At 46.5% G+C, this 27,346-nt stretch overlaps 1 protein-coding gene across 4 annotated transcripts; it reads right to left on the minus strand.

Annotated features, from left to right (window-relative positions):
• Nucleotides 1–40: 40 nt before the first annotated feature.
• Nucleotides 41–25,602, minus strand: LOC106604989 (AT-rich interactive domain-containing protein 1A). 4 transcript variants are annotated; one of them, XM_045718305.1, is made up of 20 exons: nt 24,303–25,602; nt 17,641–17,859; nt 16,874–17,494; nt 16,574–16,681; nt 15,618–15,858; nt 15,226–15,315; nt 14,731–14,904; nt 13,797–14,121; nt 10,476–10,621; nt 9,857–9,963; nt 9,397–9,612; nt 7,410–7,614; nt 6,292–6,421; nt 5,930–6,117; nt 5,679–5,838; nt 5,340–5,465; nt 5,017–5,113; nt 3,969–4,815; nt 3,657–3,787; nt 41–3,199 (listed from the first exon to the last, which is right to left on the minus strand). In XM_045718305.1, exons 1-20 carry the CDS (start codon nt 25,215–25,217, stop codon nt 1,292–1,294), a joined length of 6,954 nt encoding a protein of 2,317 aa, XP_045574261.1. In that variant the 5' UTR covers nt 25,218–25,602; the 3' UTR covers nt 41–1,291. The 4 variants fall into 4 exon arrangements, with proteins under 4 accessions (XP_045574261.1, XP_045574259.1, XP_045574262.1 ...); XM_045718303.1 differs by having other exon boundaries at nt 16,547–16,681; nt 24,303–25,597; XM_045718306.1 differs by having other exon boundaries at nt 9,403–9,612; nt 24,303–25,594.
• Nucleotides 25,603–27,346: the final 1,744 nt, after the last annotated feature.

Genomic DNA, 27,346 nt, shown 5'->3' on the forward strand with positions numbered 1-27,346 from the left:
GACACTGCAAGTCCAATGGAACAAAACCAAACATCTTACGAAGATTTAATGTACATTTATTCTTACCACGTGGAACATATAGTATAAAGATTTCATACTGAATAAATGATATTCATTGAACCAAAAAAAGGGAAAAGGAGGAATTTACATGTTTTTAGCTACATAGCCTGAAATACAAATATCCATATCTCTGGAGAAAAGAATTGTCAAATGTGTTTCTCTTCATCTAGAGTTTTTTTGTTGTACCAGGAGAACAGATTTGATCCGAGTCTGCCGTAAGGAGCCGTGGAGTGAGAGGCCGGAGGAGAGAGGGTCTATCAGCAGGGACTGGATGACAGGAACCAAACTCATGGGTCACCTTCCATTATCAACAAAAAGTGTGGGAATAGTGACAGAGAAAGGAAGTGTAATGTACAACATCATATATATACACCACAGCAAAGCTGCATCTTTAGTTGAAAACCAGTCCTAAGAGGTGATTTATTTTACAAGGGTCAACTCATACAATCAAGGGCTAAAGAGAGGAGGTAAGGGTGTTGTAGTAGGTTCTCGGTACTTTGGGGAAAGCCTTTTTAGCTTTTAACGTCAAAACTAAAATTACTTTTTAAAACTCTAGTAGAGCTGCATTGTCAACGTTTTTCTGTATGAAACTTGTTTACAGAATGCCTGACACTCAAGAGCAGTACGGTACAGAAAATGGCCTACAATCTACTGCACAGGCCTCCCAGTGAAGGTTTTCTCAACAGCCAACTGAGTTGTAGGCTGACTGCTAAGCATCCAATTAGACACTATACCATCAGATCAGGCTGTTCCTCAGTCTGTTTTACCTCCAAACATGAACCAGAGTCTGACTCAATCACTGTGCTCTCGAGGAGAGCGCAAGGGCACACATTATGCACAAACTTACTGTAAACAAGACAGCAACTTTGGTTACAGTTTGTTTTTCAGCTATTTATTCATCTTTATTAAAAATACATCCCCCCCCCAAACGTGTGGAACACTCCTAAACCCGGGTTCCCGCTCTGTCATCTAGTTGGCATTAATGTTGCAAGTTGTGTCAGTTTGTGGAGTCTCTGGTTTGTAAATCCACCACTGCAGCTTTGTGACGTCCCTTCTCCTTGAGTGAGAACAGCGAGAGAAGGCTCAGAGAATGGAATCTGAAGGGTTTGCATAAATTAAAAACAGTCACTTGAACTTCCCCTGCCCCCTACACACATACAAGCCAGGTTGTAACCAGGGGGTGAGGGGGGACGAAACCAAGAGGAGGTGGAGCCAAAGCTCCCTACAGCTGTCATGACTGGCCAATCAGAAAGAGTACATCGCAGATGACGTGAGACACCACCGAGTTCATGAGAGGTGACACTGAGAGGTCAAGGAGGCGTGACTCGTAGAGTGTGAACTCTGAGTGGTTCTCCTCCACCTTGGCTAAGGCGTGCAGGGCCCGGGCCGCCCGCCGCATCATGTCATTACTGGTGGGCTCAAAGTGCATCTCCTGCAGGTGCAGCAGAGAGCTCTGGCTCTGCTGTAGCTGGGTGGCCGCCAGGCTGTCCTCCAAGAAGCCCAGGAGGTTACCCACGCTTCCCTTCTGCACGGCAATGGCGCGCGCTGCCATGCTGTCTCCCTGGGCCAGGTTGGCCAACAACACCACCGACATCTCCCTGCAGACGGCCACCTTTCTCTCCCCAACCAGCCGCACCAAGGTCCCATACAGCTTCTCTAACCGACCCAACGGCGGCGTGGCCAGGACCAGGTCCACATTGTTGTCTTGGACGCTCAGCTTACTGAGAGTCTCCAGGACCAGTCTCTGGGGGGACATTGCGCTGTGGGGCCCCAACGTGGGGAAGGGGTCCTGGGCCTCGGCCGAAGGGCACACGGCCCAGTGGAGGAGGCCGTCCAGCAGCGGAAGGCAGATGCTCTCGGGGTAGATGGAGAGGTCCAGCTGGCCAGAGATGTTGGCAAGAGTGACCAGGCAGTTCTCCCTCAACAGCGACAGGCAGTCCCACCACCATTCGTCCCTCTGGCCAAGGCAGTCATCAGACTCCTCCTCCTTCTCGTAGGTGAGCGGGGCCTGCTTCCTCTCAGGGTGGCGGTGGTGCAGCAGCACTAGGCGACCCAGCAGCAGCATGAGGCCAGGGTGTTTGGACATCTCCTGGTCGTTGCCAGGCACGAAGGAGAGGCTGCGCACGATGTTGGAGACGCAGATGCAGCGGCGGGCTAGAGCGTCCTGCCAGTTAGCCAGCATAAGCAGTGGGCCCTCGTCCTTGCTGTGAGGCTCGTCCTCCACCACACGCTGGGGGACTTGTTGACGAGGAGGGCCGCTCGGTTTGTCGTTCTCCTGCTGGCTCTGGGGCTCTTCCGTCTGTGACGTTTCAACTGTCTCAGCGTCTGAGTGCTCGGACATCCCCTCCTTAGGGTCGGCTGAGGTGTCGGTTGTTGTTGAGGCCTTCTCTGTGGATGATGGCTGGGAGGGCCGATGATCTCCTCCACCTTTCTGCTTGTCTTTCTCTGTGGGGGTAGCATTGTCCTTGTCCCCCACCATCTCTGTTTCTAGCCTTTTCCTCTTGGCTGTTGGGACGACCAGCACTCGTTCTCGTGGGACCAGAAATTCCTCCCTCCTCTCAAAGTGGGTCTGGATGTGTTCTGTGCCGTCTCCCCCACCGGCGCTCCAGTGGAGCAGCCCACTGTCAAACTCCTGCACTTTTCCTCTCTGGGTTGCCCTGCCTGCCGGAAACGGATCCTTCTTCCTTACCATCTTCAGGGGGAGCTTGTCGAACTTGCTAGCCTGTTTGGGTCTCTCCTGGGGGGTAGCTGGGTCCGATGAAGAGCTGGGCTGCTCAAAGTTAGAGAAGCTCTTCTCCTCATCTTCAGCGTCCTTCTCTTTCAGAGTGTCCCGTTCTGAGCACGACTCCTGCTCATCCTCTTGCTTCACCGGAGCCTGTCCCTCGATTGTCGTCCCGGCCGGCTGTTTTGAACGCTGCACCACCACCTCTTCTTCCTCATCGTCGTCATCCTCCTCTCCGTCTATGTCCTCTAACCCTGATTCCTCATCTTCCGTGCAGCTCCAGTCTCTGTCCAGGGCGTCAGGGTCCAGTAGAGTCCTCTGGCCGTGGTCGCCCACCTCGTACTCGCGCAGGATGCCGAAGATCTCGATGAGGCAGCGCCGGAAGTACTCCACCACCAGCTCCAGCAGGCCAGGCAGCTGAGGAGGAGGAAATGTAGGAGAAGTTCAAAAGTTTGCATTGTATGATATGATGTGCATGACATAAAATATGGAAAAGGACTTGGGAATAGGTGAAATTGTATAATTTGTGAAAGGATAAATGTAAAAACAAAAGAAGCCCTAAATAAGAAAATATTACACTTCTGATTGTATAGGTTTACCATGTAGGGTTTTTATTAAAACCTCTATCCCACATTGTGGCCAGTGTAATAATAATTTGGTGGGTGCTTATGTCCTATTTCACACATGTACAAGTGTGTAAATTGTTAAGTGTTTTGCATATCCGACTCTCCCCCAAGACACCGTCAGAGAGTGGGGTCACAGCTAGTGTCTGTCAAAATTAGGTTTAAGCACCTTGCTCGGGGATTCGAACTAGCGACCTTTTGGTTACTGGCACAAATATCTAACTGCTAGGCTACCTGTCTTGTTAGCTCACCAAATTGAGGTTGAAGGTGGAGATGCTGTTGTCGTCATACAGGAGGATGTTGATGGTGTCGAGGGCCCACGTGCTCTCAGCCAACAGTCCAGACTTGAGGGACATCATCACCCTCCAAGCCTCTGGGGTCCCTATGGAGATATACAAATACAGTATTTTAACTCATGCTGATACCCTTCACAGTACTGATGGACCACAAAATACAAACACTTTCATAGAGAGCTGAAGCAACCTATCATTGGGATCACTAAATACTGTATACTGCATGTATAATAATATTGTGGGTGGAGTTCTGGGTTGTGATAGCCATACCGATATCTTTCGTGGTGAGGCGTCGGCGTGGTTTTAGGACAGGGTGGGTGGCCTCCACTGAGCCTGGGGGAAAGGGCATATCTCTACGGATCAGAGGGGACTGCACAGACTGGGGCACTATGTGAGAGGCAGGGACCGGGGGCCCTGCCTTTTGCATCTTGACGCCACTGTGCATGTAGGGAGATTTACTGGGCGACGTCCGGCTCGGCATGGGGGAGGGACTGGACACCTGTGGAATGTGGTTCTGCATGGCCTGAGCGGATTGGTAGTTGGACTGCAGGGTGCGGGTCATGGGCGGGCCCGTCCCTCCAGGGACGTAGGGGGGCTGCCGAGGGCCCATCTGACCTGGCCCCCATTGGCCCTCGTGGTTCATGCGCTGCTCCGATGACATAATTTCCTCCGAACCGCGGTTCATGCCGGGGTATCCGGGTCCCTGGGCTGAGCCCCCTGGGGGGCCACCCTGCCGGTTGGGGTAATTGCCGGGATAGTTCATCTCCCCGCGGCCCTGCCACACACCACCCTGGGGGCCGTCAGGGCTTGGCTGCATCATCTGAGGGGGCATGGAGGGCTGGGCGTTGGGCCCAGTGGTGGCCTGCATGCGCTCTCTGTTGAAGGGGAAGGGGAACTGGCCCTGGGGACCAGGCAGGCGGCGGTCAGTGCCGGGGAAGGAGCCGCTGCTGTACTGTGGTTGGTACATCTCTGGCTGGCCAGCAGGGGGTGCAGAGGCCGCCCCTGGCTGCTGCTGCGGTTGTTGCTGCTGCAGCCCTGCACTGAAGGGCCCGCTGTACATCTCCCCCTCGTGACGCTTTGCTGGTGGGTAGCCCCCTTCCACGGGACGCTTGTAGTTCTGCACAGAGCAAAGATGTTTAGGTAGGTGGTGCCATTACATTGCATCAGATGAATGTTGATGACTATTACTTTCCCACCTATGGCTATTACTCATCTATACAGTAAGTACTACTTTTGGGGTAATAACAGATGGCTACTGGTTACCAATTTACAGCGACGTCACACTTCCAGTGCATACACAGTGAGTTGGAGTCATCACCTGTTGTTGCTGTGGGTACATTCCTGGCTGTTGATTGGGATAGGAACCACCAGGGGGAGTACCATGGCCAGGATATTGATTACCATAGGAATCATTCCTGTAAACAACCACAACACATCAGCAAGACATTCCACATAAGCCAAGTGCCTAATATTGCTACAGTATACGGCTAGTGTGCCAATAAACCCTCATTGTGAAAAACAACCCCATCTTTACAATATTGCAGGACTATAAATGCTGGGACAGTCAGTGCATGGTGTCTGTCTGCACAAGTCTGTGACAGACCTCGCCTGAGATAGAGGGGTGCTGGTTGGTGAACTGACCGTGGCTGCTGCTGTGATGGGTAGCGGTTTGGCGAGTACATCCCTGTGTCGGTGTTGGCAGGCATCAGGTTTGGCTGCGGTGCACCAGATCCCATGCTGCCCTCTGGACCCATCCCCTGCTCTGGCCTGGTAAACACCACAATGTTGGTTGACCACACTTAGTACAAATTATTTCCATTAAAAAAAGGAAATGAGCAGACTGCTACAGTCATGATGGTGTCTATAGAATTATACTCAATATGGCCGCCAGTCCACCCATCGTAGACACATTGACTTGAATGTGGATGTCCTTTCTAGTAATTATATTTCTACGGCCTATAAGCGTGTGTAGGGTCTTACCTCCTCTCGTAGCCTTGTCCGTAAGGGCCTGGTCCATACTGCTGTCTCTGAGCCATCGACATGTTCCCCATAGCACCTGGTGGAGGCCCACGGTTAAACTGTTGCTGCTCAGCCATCCCACTGTTAGGACCCTGACTGGCAGGCAAGAACTGCTCCCCAACTGGAAAGAAATACACACTCCGTCAGCAAGGGACCCAGCTTCCCAGCACCATCAGTTTCTAGGGATCTTTCTTGTAGCCTCTTCTACCCACCTTTCCGCATGGCACCAAAGGGGTCTTTGTTAGGCCCTGGACCCTCATAGGGCCCTGGACCCATGCGACCTGGCATCTCTGGGGTGCTCATGCCAGACTGGTAGCCAGAGTTAGAGGTCATGGAGTTCCTTCTGGGGAAAGTAGGGTCACTACCGTCAGCAAATGGGTCCTGCAGCGCCACATTGCTCCTAAAAGATAGAGGGACGTTTAGTGGGTAAATAGGGGTTTATCAAAGCAGATAGCAGAGTTGGGGTGAATTCCATTTAAATTCATTAAGTAAATTAAACGTCCAATTGAAGAATTGAATCTCCTGAATGCAATTGATAACTCAAAGAGGATGAGATTGAAGCTCTGAGACTCACCTGGCCCCGGTTGGCATCTGGGTGGGGTGTGGGGTGGAGGCAGGTGTGGGGGGCTTGAGGTCGCTGCCCTCGGCCATGGAGCTGCTGGTGGACTGGGGGGTCTGAGGGCCCTGGAGAGAACCTGATCCAGCTACCGTAAAAATAAAATAAAAAATAAATAAAAAAAGGGACATTTCAGTTAGTTGACTTTCATCAGGTGGTTCGAGCCCTTGGATGCTGATTGTCTGAAAGCCGTGGTATATCAAACTATATACCACAGGTATGACAATAATGACTATTTACTGGTCTAATTACATTGGTAACCAGTTTATAATATCAATAAAGCACCTTGGGGGTTTGTGCTATATGGCGAATATACTAAGGCTACGCGTTGCGTCGTGTCTAAGAACAGCCCTTAACCGTGGTATATTGGCCATATACCACACCTTATTGCTTAATTATACAGGTCATTCAATCGACATTTCTACCGAAACTAGACTGTGGCGACATTATCTACATGAACGCAGCTGCCACTTCATTAAAGCCGTTAGATACATTTAACATAGTGCACTTAGTTTTTATTATAGCGTCAGGTTCAGTACACGTCACTGCATTCTTTACCAGGTCCTCTGAATTCAAGTAGGTCGATTCATCGCTTTATTTTGATTTATAAAGTTCTCTTACAAAAATACCCAGTCTCAAGGATGGCTAACTCTGGAAATCTCTTCAGCCTCCTCAGAGTTAGGTAAATCTGCGTTTATTTTCATGTATCGAACAATCTACAGAGTTCCCTACAACTGGATGTTCTGGTGCCTCTCGGGCAGTTCAAAATGTTGATTGGGGACCTCTTTCCTGATGAATGTGATTTTTTTACAAAAATATATTTTTATATTGTTTTTTGTAAATTATGCGTATGCAGGGCTCCCTTGTGAAAGAGATCTGGGTCTCAATGGGACTCCCTGTTCAAATCAAATACATTACCTCCAAAAAAGATTTTTAAAAAACCAACTTTTTGCAACGAAAATGAGCGTTTCACATTGGACAAGACTAAGTAGTCCCAACCAGTTTCAGTCCGCTTTCTAACGTTTGATGCCTAATAATTACGACCCACCATAGTGTGGATAACCGTCTGCACTGACCTGGGGAGGGTGGCTGGACCTTGGCCTGGTTGGCCTTCTTGTTGTCAGTGATAATCTCAGGAGGGGGGTCCTCCCCGCGTTCGATCTTGCACTCGAAGGCGTACAGACACTGGATGTACTGCTTCTTCAGGGAGCTGGCGGCGCTGCTTGACGTGCCAACGTTCAGGTTGGTGGACAGCTCACGCCACTTCTTGTTCTTGTTCACCTGGACATGGAGCATGAAGACAGGGACATTAAAACAGGGACCAGAGAGAAGGGGATGAGCAAATAAGAACCCAGAGATTGTGCATGGTGTGTTTGTGCGTGTGTTATACTTATTTATTGAACCTACACTACCGTTGAAAAGTTTGTGGTTACTTAGAAATGTCCTTGTTTTTGATAGAAAAGCACATTTTTTTGTCCATTAAAATAACATCAAATTGATCAGAAATACATTGGTTGTAAATGACTATTGTAGCTGGAAACGGCAGATGTTTTATGGAGTATCTACATAGGCGTACAGAAGCCTATTATTAGCAACCATCACTCCTATGTTCCAATGGCACGTTGTGTTAGCTAATCCAAGTTTATAATTTTAAAAGGCTAATTGATCATTAGAAAACCCTTTTGTAATTATGTTAGCACAGCTGAAAACTGTTCTGATTAAAGAACTGACATTCTTTAGACTAGTTGAGTATATGGAGCATCAGTATTAGTGGGTTCAATTACAGGCTCAAAATGGCTAGAAACAAAACTTTCTTCTGAATCTCGTCAGTCTATTATTGTTCTGAGAAATGAAGGCTATTCCATGTGAGAAATTGCCAAGAAACTGAAGATCTCTTACAACGCTGTGTACTACTCCCTTCACAGAACAGCACAAACTGGCTCTAACCAGAATAGAAAGAGGAGTGGGAGGCCCTGGTGCACAACTGAGCAAGAGGAAAAGTACATTAGTGTCTAGTTTGAGAAACAGATGCTTTACAAGTCCTCAACTGGCAGCTTCATTAAATAGTACCCTGTAAAACACCAGTCTCAACGTCAACAGTGACTTCGGGACGCTGGCCTTCTAGGCAGAGTTCCTCTGTCCAGTGTCTGTTATTTTGCCCGTCTTAATCTTTTATTGGCCAGTCTGAGATATGGCTTTTTCTTTGCATCCCGGAGTCGCCTCTTCACTGACGTTGAGACTGGTGTTTTGCAGGGTACTATTTAATGAAGCTGCCAGTTGAGGACTTGTAAAGCATCTGTTTCTCAAACTAGACACTAATGTACTTTTCCTCTTGCTCAGTTATGCACCAGGGTCTCCCACTCCTCTTTCTATTCTGGTTAGAGCCAGTTTGCACTGTTTTGTGAAGGGAGTAGTACACAGCATTGTACAAGAGCTTCAGTTTCTTGGCAATTTCTCACATGGAATAGCCTTCATTTCTCAGAACAAGAATAGACTGACAAGTTTCAGAAGAAAGTTATTTGTTTGTAGCCATTTTGAGCCTGTAATCAAACCCACAAAAGCTGATGCTCCAGATATTCAACTAGTCTAAAGAAGGCCAGTTTTATTGCTTCTTTAATCAGTACAACAGTTTTCAGCTGTGCTAACAATTGCAAAAGGGTTTTCTAATGATCAATTAGCGTTTTAAAATTCTAGATGGATTAGCTAACAACGTGCCATTGGAACACAGGAGTGACGGTTGCTGATAATGGGCCTCTGTAGATATTTGATTTTTTTAAAATCATTTTTTAAATTTTTTATCTGCCGTTTCCAGCTACAATAGTCACTAACAATGTCTACACTGTATTTCTGATCAATTTGATGTTATTTTAATACCCCAAAAATGTGCTTTTCTTTCAAAAACAAGGACATTTCTAACGGTTGTGTATATTTATCCAGGAATTCCCATTGAGGTCAGAAGACCTCTTTTATAAAGGGAAACCTGGCCAAGAGGGCACCTCAATAGGGACATAAATAGACCAAACACACTACAGTGCATGCATGCATAGTACAGCACAAACCTACACTGACCTGTGCGAAGCCTCCAATCTCCTTGACCGAGACGTAGAGTCTGAAGAGGTCTAGGGGCTTGCGGCCCACAGCAGGCAGGTTGGTCATGCCCATGGCTTTTTCCTCGATAAAGCCCAGGTAGCGGTCCACCCACATCTTCCTCTCGAGCTCGGGGCCCAGCTCGTACAGACGGGTGATCTTCTCGTTGGTTGTCGTGGAAGAGCTCGACTTCTGGAAGGCGGCAAGAGAGAGCCGTCATGAGGGAAAGGGTTGGGTTATAAACCCATTGGTCTTATTTCCCTTTAGTAGCTAGCTCATTGGCAACTGTAATAACCACGGAATAAAGTCAAAAGTATTATGGTAACGTGTGTTAACAGTTTACAAACAATATGGTTTATAACGTAGTTTCTTTTAACGTACACACAAGCCCTTAAAAAAATTGTCCCAAGTGGACAGACAGACATTATCCTATCACCTTGGATTTAGTCGGTTCCGCTTTTGGTGTTCCATCCACTTTGTTGTTCATCTTTTGGCCCTGGTTCATTTTCCCATCCATACCAAACTCTGGACTTGGGGCTAAACCTAGGTACAAGGGTACATTGTGGGGTTGAGCACTGTTCAACAGCTTTTGAACAACAATTCTCGGGATCAGGACATATACCAAACAACTGCTGAACGACCAGAGGCAGCTGACATTTTTTTGTATTCTAATTTCAGAGCATTACAGACTAACAAAGATTCCCCTATAGAACATATTCATACCGCGGCAATTGTTCATTGACCAACGTTATCTTCAAACAGGATAGGAAGTGCTCTGATGAAACCAATGCAAAAACTTTCCTCAAGTGTGATTTAGATTAACAACGACTGCACTAAAACAATATTTGTTTTGGAAAACTCATCCGTCTATGCTAGAACTTTCAGATGAGAAAGGTCTATTGTGAAAACACTGCAGACAAATTGCATCAAGCCTTACTTACTGGCCACCCCAAAGCAAACCTTTGCCACTGACCACCGTCCCAACCAAAGTCATCCTGCCATATCAGAAATACCTGGGGCACCATGGAGCAACAGTATTGGACAACAGTACTCACCACTGGAGTTATTGGCCATGTTGGCCCCCATAGGGAAAGGCGAGCCGCCCTGCGCGTTCATCATGCCAGGCATATTGTTCATGGGAGGGCCATAGGGGGCGCCAGGGCCCATCATGCCAGGGGGCATGTTGGGATAGCCAGGCATCCTGAACGATGAGGGACAACCACACTTTTAACATGTAGCATGATTTCAGAGTGAAAAACATTCCTCTCCTGCTGAAAAACAATCAGTTATGCAACAATATCACTAAATAAGCGTGCCATTGCAAGGGGGGAATTCTTGTTCTTGATACAAAAATGTCTAGTGACTTTGTACACCTGTGAAGACTGTAAAGCCTAAAGAGAGAGAAAATATGCTGAATCTGCATCTGAAGTTTCCAATGCTTTTAATGTGTTTGGATGTAATGTGAGAGTCAGGTATTACTCGTAGTGACAGGGGCTGGAGAACATCTCGTCTGCCTCTGCCCATCTACCTCTCAGTGAGTCTGTCTTCATCTCATCTGCTCTCTCCTCTGTTCTTTATTTCCTGCTGCTCTAATCACTCCTCCTCTCACTGCCTTCACAGGACCTTCAACGTATAGGAAAATCTACTAGTTAGGACCAGATATCACATACTCAACACATTAACAATGATTAAAAAAAAGAACATATTGGGTGGAGGCACACACCTGTCTATATAAGGTCCCACAGTTGACAGTGCATGTCAAAGCAAAAACCAAGCCATGAGGTCGAAGGAATTGTCCGTAGAGCTCAGAGACAGAATTGTGTCGAGGCACAGATCTGGTGAAGGGTACCAAAAAAAGTCTGCAGCATTGAAGGTCTACAAGAACACAGTGGCCTCCATCATTCTTAAATTAAAGAAGTTTGGAACCACAAAGACTATTCCTAGAGCTTGCAGCCCGGCCAAACTGAACAATCGAGGGAGAAGGACCTTGGTCAGGGAGGTGACCAAGAACCCGATGGTCACTCTGATAGAGCTCCAGAGTTCCTCTGAAGATGGGAGAACCTTCCAGAAGGACAACCATCTCTGCAGAACTCCACCAATCAGGCCTTTATGGTACAGTGGCCAGACAGAAGCCACTCCTCAGTAAAAGGCATAACAGTCTGCTTGGAGTTTGCCAAAAGGCACCTAAATGACTCTCAGACCATGAGAAACAAGATTCTCTGGTCTGCTTAAACAAAGATTGAACTCTTTGGCCTGAATGCCAAGCGTCACATCTGGAGGAAACCTGGTGGTGGCAGCATCATGCTATGGGGACGTTTTTCAGTGGCAGGGACTGGGAGGCTAGTCAGGATCGAGGGAAAGATGAACGGAGCAAAGTACAGATAGATCCTTGATGAAAACCTGCTCCAGAGCGCTCAGGACCTCAGACTGGGGGCAAAGGTTTATCTTCCAACAGGACAACGAATAAGCACACAGCCAAGACAACGCAGGAGTGGCTTCGGCACAAGTCTCTGAATGTCCTTGAGTGGCTCAGCCAGAGCCCGGACTTGAACCGATCGAACATCTCTGGCAAAACCTACAAATAGCTATGCAGCGACGCACCCCATCCAACCAACAGAGCTTGAGAGGATCTGCAGAGAAGAATGGGAGAAACTCCCCAAATTCAGGTATGCCAAGCTTGTAGCGTCATACCTAAGACTCAAAGTATTGAGTAGAGGGTCTGAATACTTTGTAAATGTGATATTTCAGTTCTTATTTGTAATAAATAATCAAACATCTCTAAAACTGTTTTTGCTTTGTCATTATGGGGTATTGTGTGTGTCTTGATTAGGGGGAAAAAACAATTTAATCAATTTTCGAATAACATACTGACCACATCCCCCGCGTCGCATGAGCGAGCATTGCAAAATTAATAAACATACCGTAAATTCCGGACTATAAGCCACAACTTTTTTCCCAGGCTTTGAACCTCGCGGCTTAAACAATGACGCAGCTAATATGGATTTTTCCCACTTTCAATTTTTTTCTCTCCAAAAAAACACATTCTGTGACGTGCTCAGTTTTTTGGCGGCATGAAGCTTTCATTAGACCAATGAATTTGCCGAACGGGTTAAGGTCAAACAACTTTTTTGTTTACTGTTTAGATTAAATCGAGCCCTCAGGAGAAATGCATATGATGCAGCTTTCAAGTTGAAGGCGATTGATCTGGCTGTTGGAAAAGGAAATAGAGCTGCTGCACGGGAGCTTGGTCTTAATGAGTCGATGATAAGACGTTGGAAACAGCAGCGTGAGGAATTGACTCAGTGCAAAAAGACAACTAAAGCTTACTGCTAATTTTTTATTACAAGCCGTGTTTCGTTAAAGCCTATTTATTTTTGTTACAAGCCGTGTTTCGTTAAAGCCTATTTATTTTTGTTACAAGCTGTGTTTCGTTAAAGCCTGTGTAAAGTTCATTTGTTTCAATGTACCGGTAGGCACCTGCGGCTTATAGACATGTGCGGCTTATTTATGTTCAAAATAATAATTTTGTTTAAATTCAGTGGGTGCGGCTTATATTCAGGTGCGCTTAATAGTCCGGAAATTACGGTATACATGTTATTCAATCATTGCATCCAGACTGCTCGCGCGTGTCTGCGTAGCCAGACACTAAAATAGAACTTGGTTCTATTTGTGACGCTTGACGCACTGCAAGTCCTGCCTCTCCCATCTCCTCACTCACTCACATTGTATATAGACTTATTTTTCTACTGTATTATTGACTGTATGTTTGTTTTACTCCATGTGTAACTCTGTGTTTGTATGTTGTCGAACTGCTTTGCTTTATCTTGGCCAGGTCGCAATTGTAAATGAGAACTTGTTCTCAACTTGCCTACCTGGTTAAATAAAGGTGAAATAAAAATTGGTTTATAGGAGCATATACCCACATGGGTGATTGAAAGATAGATGAGGTCCACACTCCAGTCCAGTCAGTAATGGTAATGCAACTTAAAGTTGGTTGCCAACCACCATATAAAGTCCAAAGAAGAAGCCTGAAGGAGGAGCGATTACTAGAAAAAAATCTTGGTTTACCCTTTGGATTAATTGTCGGAGTAGAGGACCTTGTGCATTTCAGGTAAAATAACAACCCAATGTTTATATCCCAGGACAAATTTTTATCCTTTTCGACCTGTCCCCAAATTAATATTGTTGGTTTCGATATTTCAACCTGCGTGTCCTGATCGCGTCTAGTGTGGGTGGACAAAATCAACATGCGCACGAGCTGTCTGGTCAGCATGTAAGGCTGTAACGTAACACAATGTGGAAAAAGTCAAGGGCTCTGAATACTTTCCGAATGCACTGTACATGTGTAATATGGTTTAGTAAAGAGTATAGTGTACCTGCTGTGTATGGAGTTGGTAGCAGCGTGTTGCATGACTACAGCTGCAGCCTCCTGGGCCTTCCGGTTGAGGCCGGGGGGAGGGCACATCCCTGAGCCCACCTGAGGTGGCATGTTACCCATGCTGGGTGGCATGTTGGGCCCCATGTTGGGGCCATAGGGACGCACTCCCACCTGGCCCGGAGGCATTCTACCAGGGGGGATGCCTGCATACGGCAGCCCCCCTTGCCCAGACATGGGGTTGCCAGGGCCAGGGTTCATGGGGTTGCCCATGCCAGGGTAGTTGGCATTGGGCATGTTGTTGTATCCAGGTTGCCGGGGATAACCTATAGTAGAATGGACAAAAACAATGTGTGTAAAAAAATGTATGTTAAAATTAAAATAAACACTGCTCAGGTGACATTGGGAAGACTAGTTATACGCGCAAAACAACAAACTAAATCTTTAATCAACTTGGGATTCTATTGTGAAAGGTGTACATGACTGCTAATGTCTGTTGAAGTTGTGCAAGGCACTATACCGAGCTGGCAGTGGATTTGTGCACACTGAGCTATGAGCCTGCCATCACAGTGGCAGCTCTACTGAGAGGGGGGCTTTGCTATGTCAGCTGACTGTTCTCCATGGCTAAAAATAGCTGTGCTAGGCTCAGGGAGGGAGGGATGAGCTGATAGGAGGGAATTCCTATGAGGCAAAAATACATATTCCATGGATTTGGCTGGGGGAACAAACAAGAAGCAACTTGACAGGATGGTGAGATAATTAAGTTGGGAAGCATTTATACATTGGCAGTCAGAGGATAACCAAAATGTTAAAGATCAAAATGATTACAAGTGTATTTGGTATATCAACTGAGTTGTTATTTTTCAAGTGCACCAAATGTTGATATTTTGCCACCAGCCCCTTTCCTTTGTTGCAGTGTAACCCACAGAACTCACCTTGTGGGCCATACTGCCCACCCTGAGGTCCGTAGCCCCCCATGGAGTTGTTCTGCTGCTGATAAGGTCCCATCCCAGGGTGCATCTGGCCTCCAGAGGCCTGTCGGGGTGACAGGGGAGAGGCAGACTGTGGTGAGCCGTAGGGGGGCATCTGGGGGTTTCTCTGCATGAACCCTGGCAGGGTCAGAGAAGAGAGAGTAAAAGAGACGTTAATCCTCCAACAAAACACTGGAAATCTCTCATAAGACACATCAGAAGGCTTCGGTACAGAAATTTTCCAGTATTTACTTAGAACGTACATGGTAAAATGGCAATTACATGTAATATTGTTTGAAGTACCAGAAAGTACCTATTGTTACCACACAATTCTCTGGTAAGTACCAGGTACCATAAAATGAAGTGCAGCCTAAGTTTCATTAAAACAGAACACTGTCAGTGGTCCCTGCAGAACGGGGTAGTACTGTGTGAGGTGATTCTCAGTTAGGGTGAACTCACCTCTGTCCTGGGCCATGGGAGACTGGCTCATGGCGGGGTGCAGACTCCCGTCAGACTGTACACTCGATGGTCTAGGGGGCATCTGGGTCACTAAACAACAGAAGGGTCGTCTCAGTATGTAAATAAGAAGTCTGAGTAGGAACAAGGCCACAAATGTCACTACTTAGTTAACAATATTTTAGGGACACTTAAGTTAATCCAACAAAATGACCATAGTTTGAAACAGTGGAGCTACTGCAGCCAAGCACAGTTTTCTGTATCGTTTTAAAAGATTATTGGCTGCAGTAGCTCCACTGTTTCAATCTATGGTCATTTTGTTGTCATCGTGCATGTGTCCTAGTACATGTCAGAAAAACCCATGTATGTGTGCGCACTCGTGTACGTGTGTTCACCTGGCATTGTGGCGGGTGAGAGGGGTCCCGTGCGGGAGGTGGTGGCACTGGCAGGGGAGCCGGCGGGCGACGGCGAGGGCCCTCGGATGCCTGGCAGATGGGGAGAGGTGTGGGGCGAGAAGGGCGACTGGGCCAGGTTGCTCTGCTCGCCCTGGCTGCTTGACACACCTGAAGTGCTCACGCCAGGACTCAGAGAGCCATCCGTGCCCGTGGGCAGGTCATCGATGGAGCCTGAGAGATCCTGCAGACACACAAGACAGGAGAGAACAGGGCCTATGGTGAGGAGACGCTGTGGAAAAACGCCAGCCTGATGGAATCGACATGACAGCCATTAGCTGACTGTACAGTTCGCAGTGAGACGTCTTGATAACGACTCCATGCACTTCCTGTAGCTCTGTCTACTAGCACAACGAATCACATACAGGATGCAAGCACAATTTAATCTCCTCAGTGTTGGAAAGCATGGAAGCACATGTTCTACTAGGTTTGGAGACATGTGACACACACAGTTATGGTTATTGATCTTGTCGAGGAAAAGAGGGAGCATATTAGAGCAGGGGGTTGTCATGGTTATGGTGGATGTGTGCAGACTCAGCACGGAGCCACCCTGCCATGTACATTTGATACAATCTGATACCGTCGCTTTCGTTCTCGTATTATCCAGGCCCGAGCTCTGCTCAAATTTACTAATATTCATCTCCCAGACTGCCACACAACATTTCTGCAAGTTCCCTACGCATGCCCAATGACATGTACAGACACACACACTCAAATGCCATACAAAATAAACACGGGTAGCATTAATTAACCACAACATCAGTTTGATTATGTTAAGACAAAAATCGGTCACATGGATTCACGCGAACATGTTTCAATGCATTATGATTTCAGAACAATGTAATAATTTGATTTATAGACGTATAGTATACCTTTGCACAGGTTGGGTGAGGACTCACCGGTAGGCTGGACGGCCGGCCTTGCACGCTGACGTCCTCCGAGCCACTTTTGGGCTGGTTGGAGGGAGGGGCGCTAGACTGGGAACTGAACGAGTCCTGGGATATCTCCTGGGGGAGAGAACGAGACAATCGGTATTGAAGAGCATTCACATACACACGTATGCGCACATGAGAATACAGTGACAATACCAATGCCTTCCATCTGCTGAGCAAGTATGGCAACCGGTACTGCACGTTCAATGACGATATCAAAAGGTACCTCAATCATAAAACAATCACACACACACAATTCAGTTGTACCTGCTGTGGTGGAGGAGGGAAGCGTTGGTAAGGTGACTGCTGTGACTGTTGTTGTTGCTGTGGAGGATTCTGGGAGTAGGATGCAGGCTGGACCTGTGGATGCTGGCTGTGACCTGGTGGTTGCTGAGGGGGTTGAGCGGGTGTCTGGGGTTGCTGCTGCTGTGTGGAGAGCTGCTGTGGGCCCTGCGTGGGTGGATAGCTAAGCTGGGGCTGCGACCCTGCTGGGACCTGGGAGCTGGCCTGCTGTGGTGGCTGGCTGGGAGGCCCCTGCTGCTGGGGGTAAGGAGGCTGACCAGACTGGGTTTGAGCCTGGGCCGGGCCTTGGGAGTAGGGAGGTTGAGACTGCGGGGGCCCTTGGGATGGACCTGGCTGTGGGCCCTGGGACTGGGGGGGCATATGGGGCTGCGGATAGGGCGGCCCACCCTGGGCATGTGAGGATGACGTCTGTGAAGGGTGGGACTGCTGAGGGTAGGCTGTCTGACCACCCTGCTGTCCTGGAGGTGCCTGGGGGTAGGGCCCTTGCTGCTGGCCTGGGTGTGAAGCCTGGCCCTGTTGGCTGTAGTAGGGCCCTTGGCCCTGAGGCCCATAGCCTCCTGGTCCCTGCTGTCCATAAGATTGCATCTACACACAAATACATATCAAAGTTAGAAATCATGCAAATGGGGAAGCATATGACAAGCAAGCCATATAGTAGTGTGTGAAGAGAAGGAGGGCTGATTTCTGTGTGAGATAATGTAGGAATAAGTCAGCTTGATGACACCACTGACCTGCTGCCCGTAATGCATGCCTCCCATAGCCCCAGGGGTGCGGCCCTGAATGACCACCGGGTATCTCTGGGAGCTAAGTGGACCGTATCCTTGGCCTGGGTATGCATGACCCTGCTGGGCTCCTGGGGGAGGCCCCTGCCCAGGCTGTTGGGAGTATGGACTGCCCACCCCGTACGGCTGGCCTCTCATTTTAGCCATCGGATCCATTGCACCTGGGGGCTGTGGAGCAGAAGATCAAATACATGAACAACACTTCATAACATGAACACTATAAAAAAAAATATGAGGTGCGGGTGACAGGATGTACCATAGATCACAAAAGACTTGGATACGGGCAGATGACTACACTATAGTTTATAGGCACTTTATCTAGCAGGGGTCTCTCATGCAAACCAACTCACACATTTCAAGCTTCTCAATACAGCAAGAGCTATAGAGACGCATTTTCCCATCCTGATAGGTACAAAAACAAAAAATATAACAGAAGGCAAGTCCATAGAACACGTGAAAGCATTACAAGAGCAAAGAGAACGAGAGGAGATTTATTCATTACATTTTTCCCACGGTCATTAACCTTTTATGTGCGATAGTTATGGAGCTATATCTATATATATATATATCTACACACTGCTCAAAAAAAAACAAAGGGAACACTTAAACAACACAATGTAACTCCAAGTCAATCACACTTCTGTGAAATCAAACTGTCCACTTAGGAAGCAACACTGATTGACAATAAATTTCACATGCTGTTGTGCAAATGGAATAGACAACAGGTGGAAATTATAGGCAATTAGCAAGACACCCCCAATAAAGGAGTGGTTCTGCAGGTGGGGACCACAGACCACTTCTCAGTTCCTATGCTTCCTGGCTGATGTTTTGGTCTCTTTTGAATGCTGGCGGTGCTTTCACTCTAGTGGAAGCATGAGACAGAGTCTACAACCCACACAAGTGGCTCAGGTAGTGCAGCTCATCCAGGATGGCACATCAATGCGAGCTGTGGCAAGAAGGTTTGCTGTGTCTGTCAGCGTAGTGTCCAGAGCATGGAGGCGCTACCAGGAGACAGGCCAGTACATCAGGAGATGTGGAGGAGGCCGTAGGAGGGCAACAACCCAGCAGCAGGACCGCTACCTCCGCCTTTGTGCAAGGAGGAGCAGGAGAAGCACTGCCAGAGCCCTGCAAAATGACCTCCAGCAGGCCACAAATGTGCATGTGTCTGCTCAAACGGTCAGAAACAGACTCCATGAGGGTGGTATGAGGGCCCGACGTCCACAGGTGGGGGTTGTGCTTACAGCCCAACACCGTGCAGGACGTTTGGCATTTGCCAGAGAACACCAAGATTGGCAAATTCGCCACTTGAGCCCTGTGCTCTTCACAGATGAAAGCAGGTTCACACTGAGCACGTGACAGACGTGAGAGTCTGGAGACGCCGTGGAGAACGTTCTGCTGCCTGCAACATCCTCCAGCATGACCGGTTTGGCGGTGGGTCAGTCATGGTGTGGGGTGGCATTTCTTTGGGGGGCCGCACAGCCCTCCATGTGCTCGCCTGACTGCCATTAGGTACCGAGATGAGATCCTCAGACCCCTTGTGAGACCATATGCTGGTGCGGTTGGCCCTGGGTTCCTCCTAATGCAAGACAATGCTAGACCTCACGTGGCTGGAGTGTGTCAGCAGTTTCTGCAAGAGGAAGGCATTGATGCTATGGACTGGCCCGCCCGTTCCCCAGACCTGAATCCAATTGAGCACATCTGGGACATCATGTCTCGCTCCATCCACCAACGCCAAGTTGCACCACAGACTGTCCAGGAGTTGGCGGATGCTTTAGTCCAGGTCTGGGAGGAGATCCCTCAGGAGACCATCCGCCACCTCATCAGGAGCATGCCCAGGCGTTGTAGGGAGGTCATAGAGGCACGTGGAGGCCACACACACTACTGAGCCTCATTTGACTTGTTTTAAGGACATTACATCAAAGTTGGATCAGCCCGTAGTGTGGTTTTCCACTTTAATTTTGAGTGTGACTCCAAATCCAGACCTCCATGGGTTGATAAATTGGATTTCCATTGATTATGTTTGTGTGATTTTGTTGTCAGCACATTCAACTATGTAAAGAAAAAAGGATTTAATAAGATTATTTCTTTCATTCAGATCTAGGATGTGTTGTTTAAGTGTTCCCTTTATTTTTTTGAGCAGTATATATTTTTTGAGCAGTAATATATATATATATATATATATATATTTGAAGTCAGAAGTTTACAAACACTTAGGTTGGAGTCATTAAAACTTGTTTTTCAACCACTCCACACATTTCTTGTTAACAAACTATAGTTTTGGCAAGTCGGTTAGGATATCTACTTTGTGCATGACAAGCTATTTTTCTAACAATTGTTTACAGGCAGAAGTTTACATACACTAAGTTGACTGTGCCTTTAAACAGCGTGGAAAATTCCAGAAAATGATGGCATGGCTTTAGAAGCTTCTGATAGGCTAATTGACATCATTTGAGTCAATTGGAGGTGTACCTGTGGATGTATTTCAAGGCCTACCTTCAAATTCAGTGCCTCTTTGCTTGACATCATGGGAAAATCAAAATAAATCAGCCAAGACCTCAGAAAAAAAATTGTAGACCTCCACAAGTCTGGTTCATCCTTGGAAGCAATTTCCAAACGCCTGAAGGTACCACATTCATCTGTACAAACAATAGTACGCAAGTATAAACACCATGGGACCACGCAGCCGTCATACCGCTCAGGAAGGAGACACGTTTTGTCTCCTAGAGATGAATATACTTGTGCGAAAAGTGCAAATCAATCCCAGAACAACAGCAAAGGACCTTGTGAAGATGCTGGAGGAAACCGGTACAAAAGTATCTATATCCACAGTAAAACGAGTCCTATATCGACATTACCTGAAAGACCGCTCAGCAAGGAAGAAGCCACTGCTCCAAAACCGCCATAAAAAAGCCAGACTACGGTTTGCAACTGCACATGGGGACAAAGATTGTACTTTTTGGAGAAATGTCCTCCGGTCTGATGAAACAAAAATGGAACCGTTTGGCCATAATGACCATCGTTATGTTTGGAGGAAAAAGGGGGAGGCTTGCAAGCCGAAGAACACCATCCCAAACGTGAAGCACGGGGGTGGCAGCATTATGTTGTGGGGGTGCTTTGCTGCAGGAGGGACTGGTGCACTTCACAAAATAGATGGCATCATGAGGAAAGAAAATTATGCGGATATATTGAAGCAACATCTCAAGACATCAGTCAGGAAGTTAAAGCTTGGTCGCAAATGGGTCTTCCAAATGGACAATGACCCCAAGAAAGAAATAAAAGCTGAAATAAATCATTCTCTCTACTATTATTCTGACATTTCACATCCTTAAAATAAAGCGGTGATCCTAACTGACCTGACAGAATTTTTACTAGGATTAAATGTCAGGAATTGTGAAAAACTGAGTTTAAATGTATTTGGCTAAGGTGTATGTAAACTTCCGACTTCAACTGTATGTGTATGCATGCATGCATATATCGCTCATCTCAAATGGAGGGCAGTCTGCCCAATCTTAAACACATCCCAGCTGTGCTTCTGTTTGGTTCGGGGCCAAGCTGGTTTCCCATTGGGGGGGGGGGCAATTCTGGCTCTGAATGAATGACATCATAAATGGAGGGAGAAGTGGCCTACTCACTGTTCTCTGTTATGATGCGAACACAACTATGAGTCAGGTATCATCTCAATGGAGAAAGGTTCCTTAAATCTCTAGGTTCCTTAAATCTCTAGGCCTCCATCTCCTCAACATTATAATTTCACTCCATGTAAATTACTACCCTTAGGCCTATCAGTTTAACTTGCTCAACTCAGAACAACCTAAACAAGGGTCGTCAAAAGATTACATGTCGATAACAACATTAATAACAACAAATGGACAAGCAAATGAAAACATAAGCATTCATTTACCATAGTCGATTCTTATGGGCTTGGATTCTTTATCTGTACCCTTGTCAATGCACACTGCTCTGAGACTTGAGACAGCTCTGGCACGTCACTGCTAAACAAAGGCCTTTAGAAACGGAGGGCAAAAAGCGTTTCTTGACATTTCCCAGCTTCCAGATAATTAATTGAAATAAATAAAAAGCAGCACATGGCTAATCTGCATAAGACAGAGTGGAGACTCCCTAGGCGGGGAGAGGCGGCTGGACGGTCTCTGTGATTGGCCAAGGGGGTTAGAAGGAATTCTTAGTCACACACAGAGACAGAGTGGCACATGAGATACAGCAGCTACTCATGCCACACACACAGCTCATGTTCACCTCGCTATGCAGTGTCAACACAGGAATACATCTGTATGTCATTGATAGATGAACCCATCAAATGGGACATAGTGGATGACGTCTCCCTAACATGTTCACATTGGCATGCATTACCATTACCAACCTAACAAAGATCCTATTGATGACCAAAACATTGTCAGGTAGAAGTTTGTTAGGGAGAAGTAAAGGTGAGTGAGTATTACTGCTTTAATATGCTAGTGAGTAATGGCATGTAACCAAAGACAGCTGGGCATCCATCAGATAGGCCACACTGTAGTCTCGAAGCATGTATAATATTTCATGACAGTTGGTTAGTTCTGGGCGATATTCATGCGTAGATAAATCTGCTCTGACGACCTCAGCTTTCCATGATAGTTAAAGTGGTCAAGCCCAAATATGATTGCGCCAGATTGTGTTCTCAGGTACTGCAGCAAGTTCTTGTTGTAGCCTACATAAAGGTTTCCCAAACTTAGTCCTAGGGGCCCCCCTAGGTGCACGTTTTGGTTTTTGCCCTAGCACTACACAGATAATTCAAATAACCAACTCACCATCAAGCTGATTATTTGAAATCCGCTGTGTAGTACAAGAGCAAAAACCAAAACGTGCACCCAGGGATGCCCCAGGACCGAGTTTAGGAAACTCTGGCCTACAATGGGTCAAATTCAGTTGCTTCCAAATGTGAAAAACCCTGTCAAAATGGTCTGCGCAACCTGAACTTGTCAAATAATGTTAATTTAGCAATGTCTTTATTTCATTCATATCACACCCACAGTCTTTGATCCTTCAAATTGTTATTGTGTTAAATGTTTACATTTTTGTGATGGATTGCTCATCTGGCATCTAGTGTACACATCTCAACCACTAAGAAAAATTCCTTCGTTTCAGATTTGTAGCTCATAAATGCATGGTGCAGATACAAAAACTACTTAAAAGGACTGTAATAATACATTATTAACTTGAGTGATTTACCTTGTCATTTTACTTTGATCCAAAATGAGAGGAGATGGTGGATGCTTAACAATGAGGGTCAAGATACTATAGCCATTTTCATCAGCCTTTCTTTATAGGATGGTGCAAATACGGTTACGAACTTATACGTGTAGGCTACAAAGTTCCGTAAACTCTTCTATTTGTCATGTTGGTCGCAGTTTTGTTTATGAATCTAGAAATTCAACAGGTATGGGTTAGGCTATACCATGTAAAAAAAATAAAAATTAACAGTGGCACAGAAAATGGCACACAATATCAAACTGGATTGACAAAAGTTAAGTGACTAACTTGATCAATAGGCCAAACTCCGACCATCTCTTCTTATTATAGAATGCCTGTGGAAACTGGCATGTCATACGTGTGGGAAACAGATGATTGCAAAGTAGTAATTTAGAGAAATTGTCAAAAATGTGTTAAGTATGAGCAGTCATGGATTTGTGCAGTGTGGAGGAGTGAACTTATCAGGATGTTTTTTTTTTTGCATTACAGCATATGCAATTATAAATGGCCAAGAGCACAGGATGAGGAGCCAATCAGATCTCAGCTAGCACGTCAAACCAAGACCAACTGTCTACTGGGTTTGACAGCAGGATTTTTACCTCCACAATTCAAATCCCAGAGCAAAGCAACCTGCAGTCAGTCACTCAAATCACTAGGCCAATGTTTACAAGCAGAATGCAGTGGTGGAAGCAGTTCCTGGCAACAGGGCGCCAAATTACACTCATAAATAAATAGGCCAGTGTGTGTTGATTAAAATGTAACATTTTACATCATTTAGTTACTCGTACAGTCCACTTAAAATCACTTTCAAACACACGTGTACGCTTTTGAGTCTAGGCAACATCAGTGTTCTGGGCTTGCAAATGATGTGCATTTCCTTCACAATTTCCATAATGATCAAAACAGACTTGTGGACATAAAAAGGTATAGTCTATTCATAAACATTAAACTGTATTGCAAAACGACTGACGTTAGCAGTGCAAACGATAAGAAATACCCTATTAAGGAATAACTGTTTAATTACGTTATATACCGTCCTGCCGAGAAACAAGTCTGAGTAATGAATATAGGCCTTTAGAGCTTTTTCACCTCTTTCAAGATTCGGGCCTCCATTCTCTGAACGTTCGAAGTTCAATCTCAAAAGGAGGATTGCCGAAGAAGAGTTGCCTGAAAGTGATAAAATTCATACCAACTAAATAAATACTGTTTAATGAGGTGGTGTTGGAAAAACGAGAGGCAGCCATTTTAGAGTGTCTTTGCAAGCGAACTGGCTCGCAACAATGGCTGGCCTGCTACGTTGTGAACTACATACATAAGATTACACCAAATGTACAGTAATAAAGATTCGGTGGAACATGGGCCTTTACCTGGCTTCTACCTAGGGATTGCCCTGTACTTCCAGGGCTCATAGGCGGCGGATGATGGGTCCTTTGTTGCCAACCCGGATTCCCCCCTCCATACTGACCGCTACTGCCCGTGTCTGTTGGTCCCTTACTAGCTCCTTCCTGATTACTATATTCACTAGATGGGTAATTCGGATATACCCGCGTGGAGCTTGGAGAGGTTAGGAGCTGGTTGAGGGTTGGGGTAGACGTTGGCTGTGGATTCCCCATACTATATCTCTGATTGTTGTACGATGCTGCCATTGCTGTGGGTCCTCCTGCCGATTGCTGCTTAACGTTAGCTGGCTGTCCCCCAGCTGCCGGAGCCTGGGTATTACGCGAGGGGTTCATGCCGTATCCTTGGCCAGAATAGGGAGTTCTGTTCGGGAATGGATTGTAATTGTTAAACTGGTGGTTAGAAAAGCCATGGTCGTGTGAATTGGGTTGATATGGGTCCATCATATTGCTCGACTGCACGGCTGGACCTGCAGCAGCTGCCATGCCAGGGCTTTGTTGTCCGCCATGTTGATGAAAAGGGGCCCGGCCGTAGTGTTGACTGTATCCATAAGAAGGTGGAGGAAAACCGGACCCATGGTGGTGTACCATCGCGGGATGGTTATTCCCCTCGGATCCGATGGAATCATTCTGATTATTAATAGTCCTGGACGGGTTCCCATTCCCGTTCTTCATCTCAGGTTCCCCTCCTCCCCCTGCATTTCCAACATCGACCCCGTCCTGCAGATCCCCCCGGCCCGGAGATCCGCGCTCTAATCCCGACTGCTTGTTTTCCTGCTGCTTTTCCCCCAGTATAGAATCCTCATTTGGGTCTCGATCCGGCTTCTTTAGTTCGGAAGGCGGGCTTGTGTTGAGAGTGGCGGCGCTGGCGACCTGAGCGGCCATAATACCCCCCTCTCTCGGCGAGTCAGTCACAAGCAAACGCTAACATTGAATATAAATAATTGTTTATAACCATTTATCCTTGTCCCGACTCATTCCCACCCCTTTCACCGGACCGAATCCGGTTGTCTCCTGATTCCGATGTGAAAATAATTGGACACGTAATAATAAACCTCAAGGATGCATAAACAGACATATATTCTGGGGGTTCTATTACTGAGCGAGAGTAGACGCAAGGAACGGAGCGAACCAGCACGAGGCTCCGCGAGATACAGCCATTTTACTGAGCCGTACAGACAGAAGTAAAGTACGGATTGGCGCTCAGTGGGAACACGGAGTGGATTCGTTCATTTTTACATTACAATACGGGCACACGAGTTGTTGCATTTGTAAAGTGATGTTTGTGTTTTAAATGTAACTATTCTCAAAACATGCATCATTTCTTTGTTCCATTCTATCAACAGTTTCTGAACAATTCAACATGCGTCAAGCAGGCACCTGATGATTGAGTAATTATGTTTCATGATTTGGAAGTCTGAATAAGGGCAAGGACTGAGGGGGTAGCATTTCACTAGTGTGGATGTGTCACCGTGTGCGAACTGCGGAGCGCATACTATGGGATGAGGTCGCAAGAATGAATGAGGAAGTGAAAATAATTAATAAGATAGTCACACAATTCAGCTACAATCTGGTCATGTTAGCATGTTCTAAATATCAAAATTCAGTTTGGCCTAAAATTAATATTAGCTCAGAATTTTAGAGGGAAAACCTTGCCTGAACGAGACTAATGCACCCTCTCACTAATTCCACGCCCTCTCCTTACCCACCCCCTCTCTGTCTGTCTGTCTGTCTGTCTCTCTCTCCTAACGGCAGCCGCGCAAGCAGAAACACTCCTCTTGTGAGTGTGGGGGATGGGCAGTGAACACAGCTTTCTCAGCCGCCAACGTTGCACTACGTTGGCCAACCCTGACCTTGCCCTGAGGTGGGGAATCCCACTCACAACAAGCGTTAGTCTATTTTTTTTTAATTAACATTTTGAGTGTATTGTTCTTTGAGTGTATCAACCTTATTTCTTAAGGGGTGAGGGGTGAATTGGGTTGTTGCATTTAAGGCATATTCTGATCAATGTGAGGTTAATCTACAGTCCCCCCATGCACACACAGTTGTAAAGGGAGAGCTAATGAAAAAGGCAGTAAGTGGCAGTCAGGAGACACAATCACATGTATAAACATTGACAACACACTTCATGAATGATGGTATTTTGCCCAGTACTCTAAAATTAACAAAATCCCTTGAGCAAGGCGCTTAACCCTAATTTGCTCCAGGGTTGGCGTACTACTATGGCTGATCCTGTAAAACAACATATTTCACTGCACCTATTCGATCTATGTGGCAATAAAATATCTTCTAGATTTGTATACCAGACAAGCTAAGTTACTTCTATGCTTGCTTCGAGACAAGTAACACTGAAACATGCATGAGAGCATCAGCTGTTCCGGACAACAGTGATCAAATCAAAAACTTTATTTGTCACATGCGCCGAATCCAACAAGTGTAGACCTTACCGTGAAATGCTTACTTACAAGCCCTTAACCAACAGTGCAGTTCAAGAAGAGTTTACCAAATAGACTAAAGTAAAAAATAATAATAAAAAGTAACCCTAAGAATAACAATAACGAGGCTATATACAGGAGGTACCGGTACCGAGTCAGTGTGCGGGGGTACAGGTTAGTTGAGGTAATTTGTACATGTAGGTAGGGGTGAAGTGAATATGCATAGATAATCAACAACGAGTAGAAGTAGTGTACATGGAGGGGGGGATGTAAATAGTCCAGTGGCGATTTTATTAATTGTTCAGCAGTCTTATGGCTTGGGGGTCCGGTACCGCTTGCCATGTGGTAGCGGATAAAACAGTCAATAACTTGGGTGACTTGAGTCTCTGACAATTTTATGGGCTTTCCTCTGACACCACCTATTATATAGGTCCTGGATGGCAGGAATTTTGGCTCCAGTGATGCACTGGGCCATACGCACTACCCTCTGTGGCGCCTTACGGTCAGATGCCATAGCAGGCGGTGATGCAACTGGTCAGGATGCTCTCGATGGTGCAGCTGTAGAACCTTTTGAGGATC

The sequence above is a fragment of the Salmo salar genome, chromosome ssa05 (genome assembly GCF_905237065.1).
Source record: "Salmo salar chromosome ssa05, Ssal_v3.1, whole genome shotgun sequence".
Lineage (NCBI taxonomy): Eukaryota > Metazoa > Chordata > Actinopteri > Salmoniformes > Salmonidae > Salmo > Salmo salar.

Coding starts and splice junctions, on each gene's coding strand:
- LOC106604989 (XM_045718303.1), bottom strand. CDS start 25,217: ATGGCCGCTCAGGTCGCCAGCGCCGCCACTCTCAACACAAGCCCGCCT. Junction 15,859..16,546: donor CTCACCCAACCTGTGCAAAG/GTATACTATACG, acceptor GTGTGTCTGCAG/GATCTCTCAGGCTCCATCGA. Junction 6,118..6,291: donor CAGATGCCAACCGGGGCCAG/GTGAGTCTCAGA, acceptor TCTATCTTTTAG/GAGCAATGTGGCGCTGCAGG.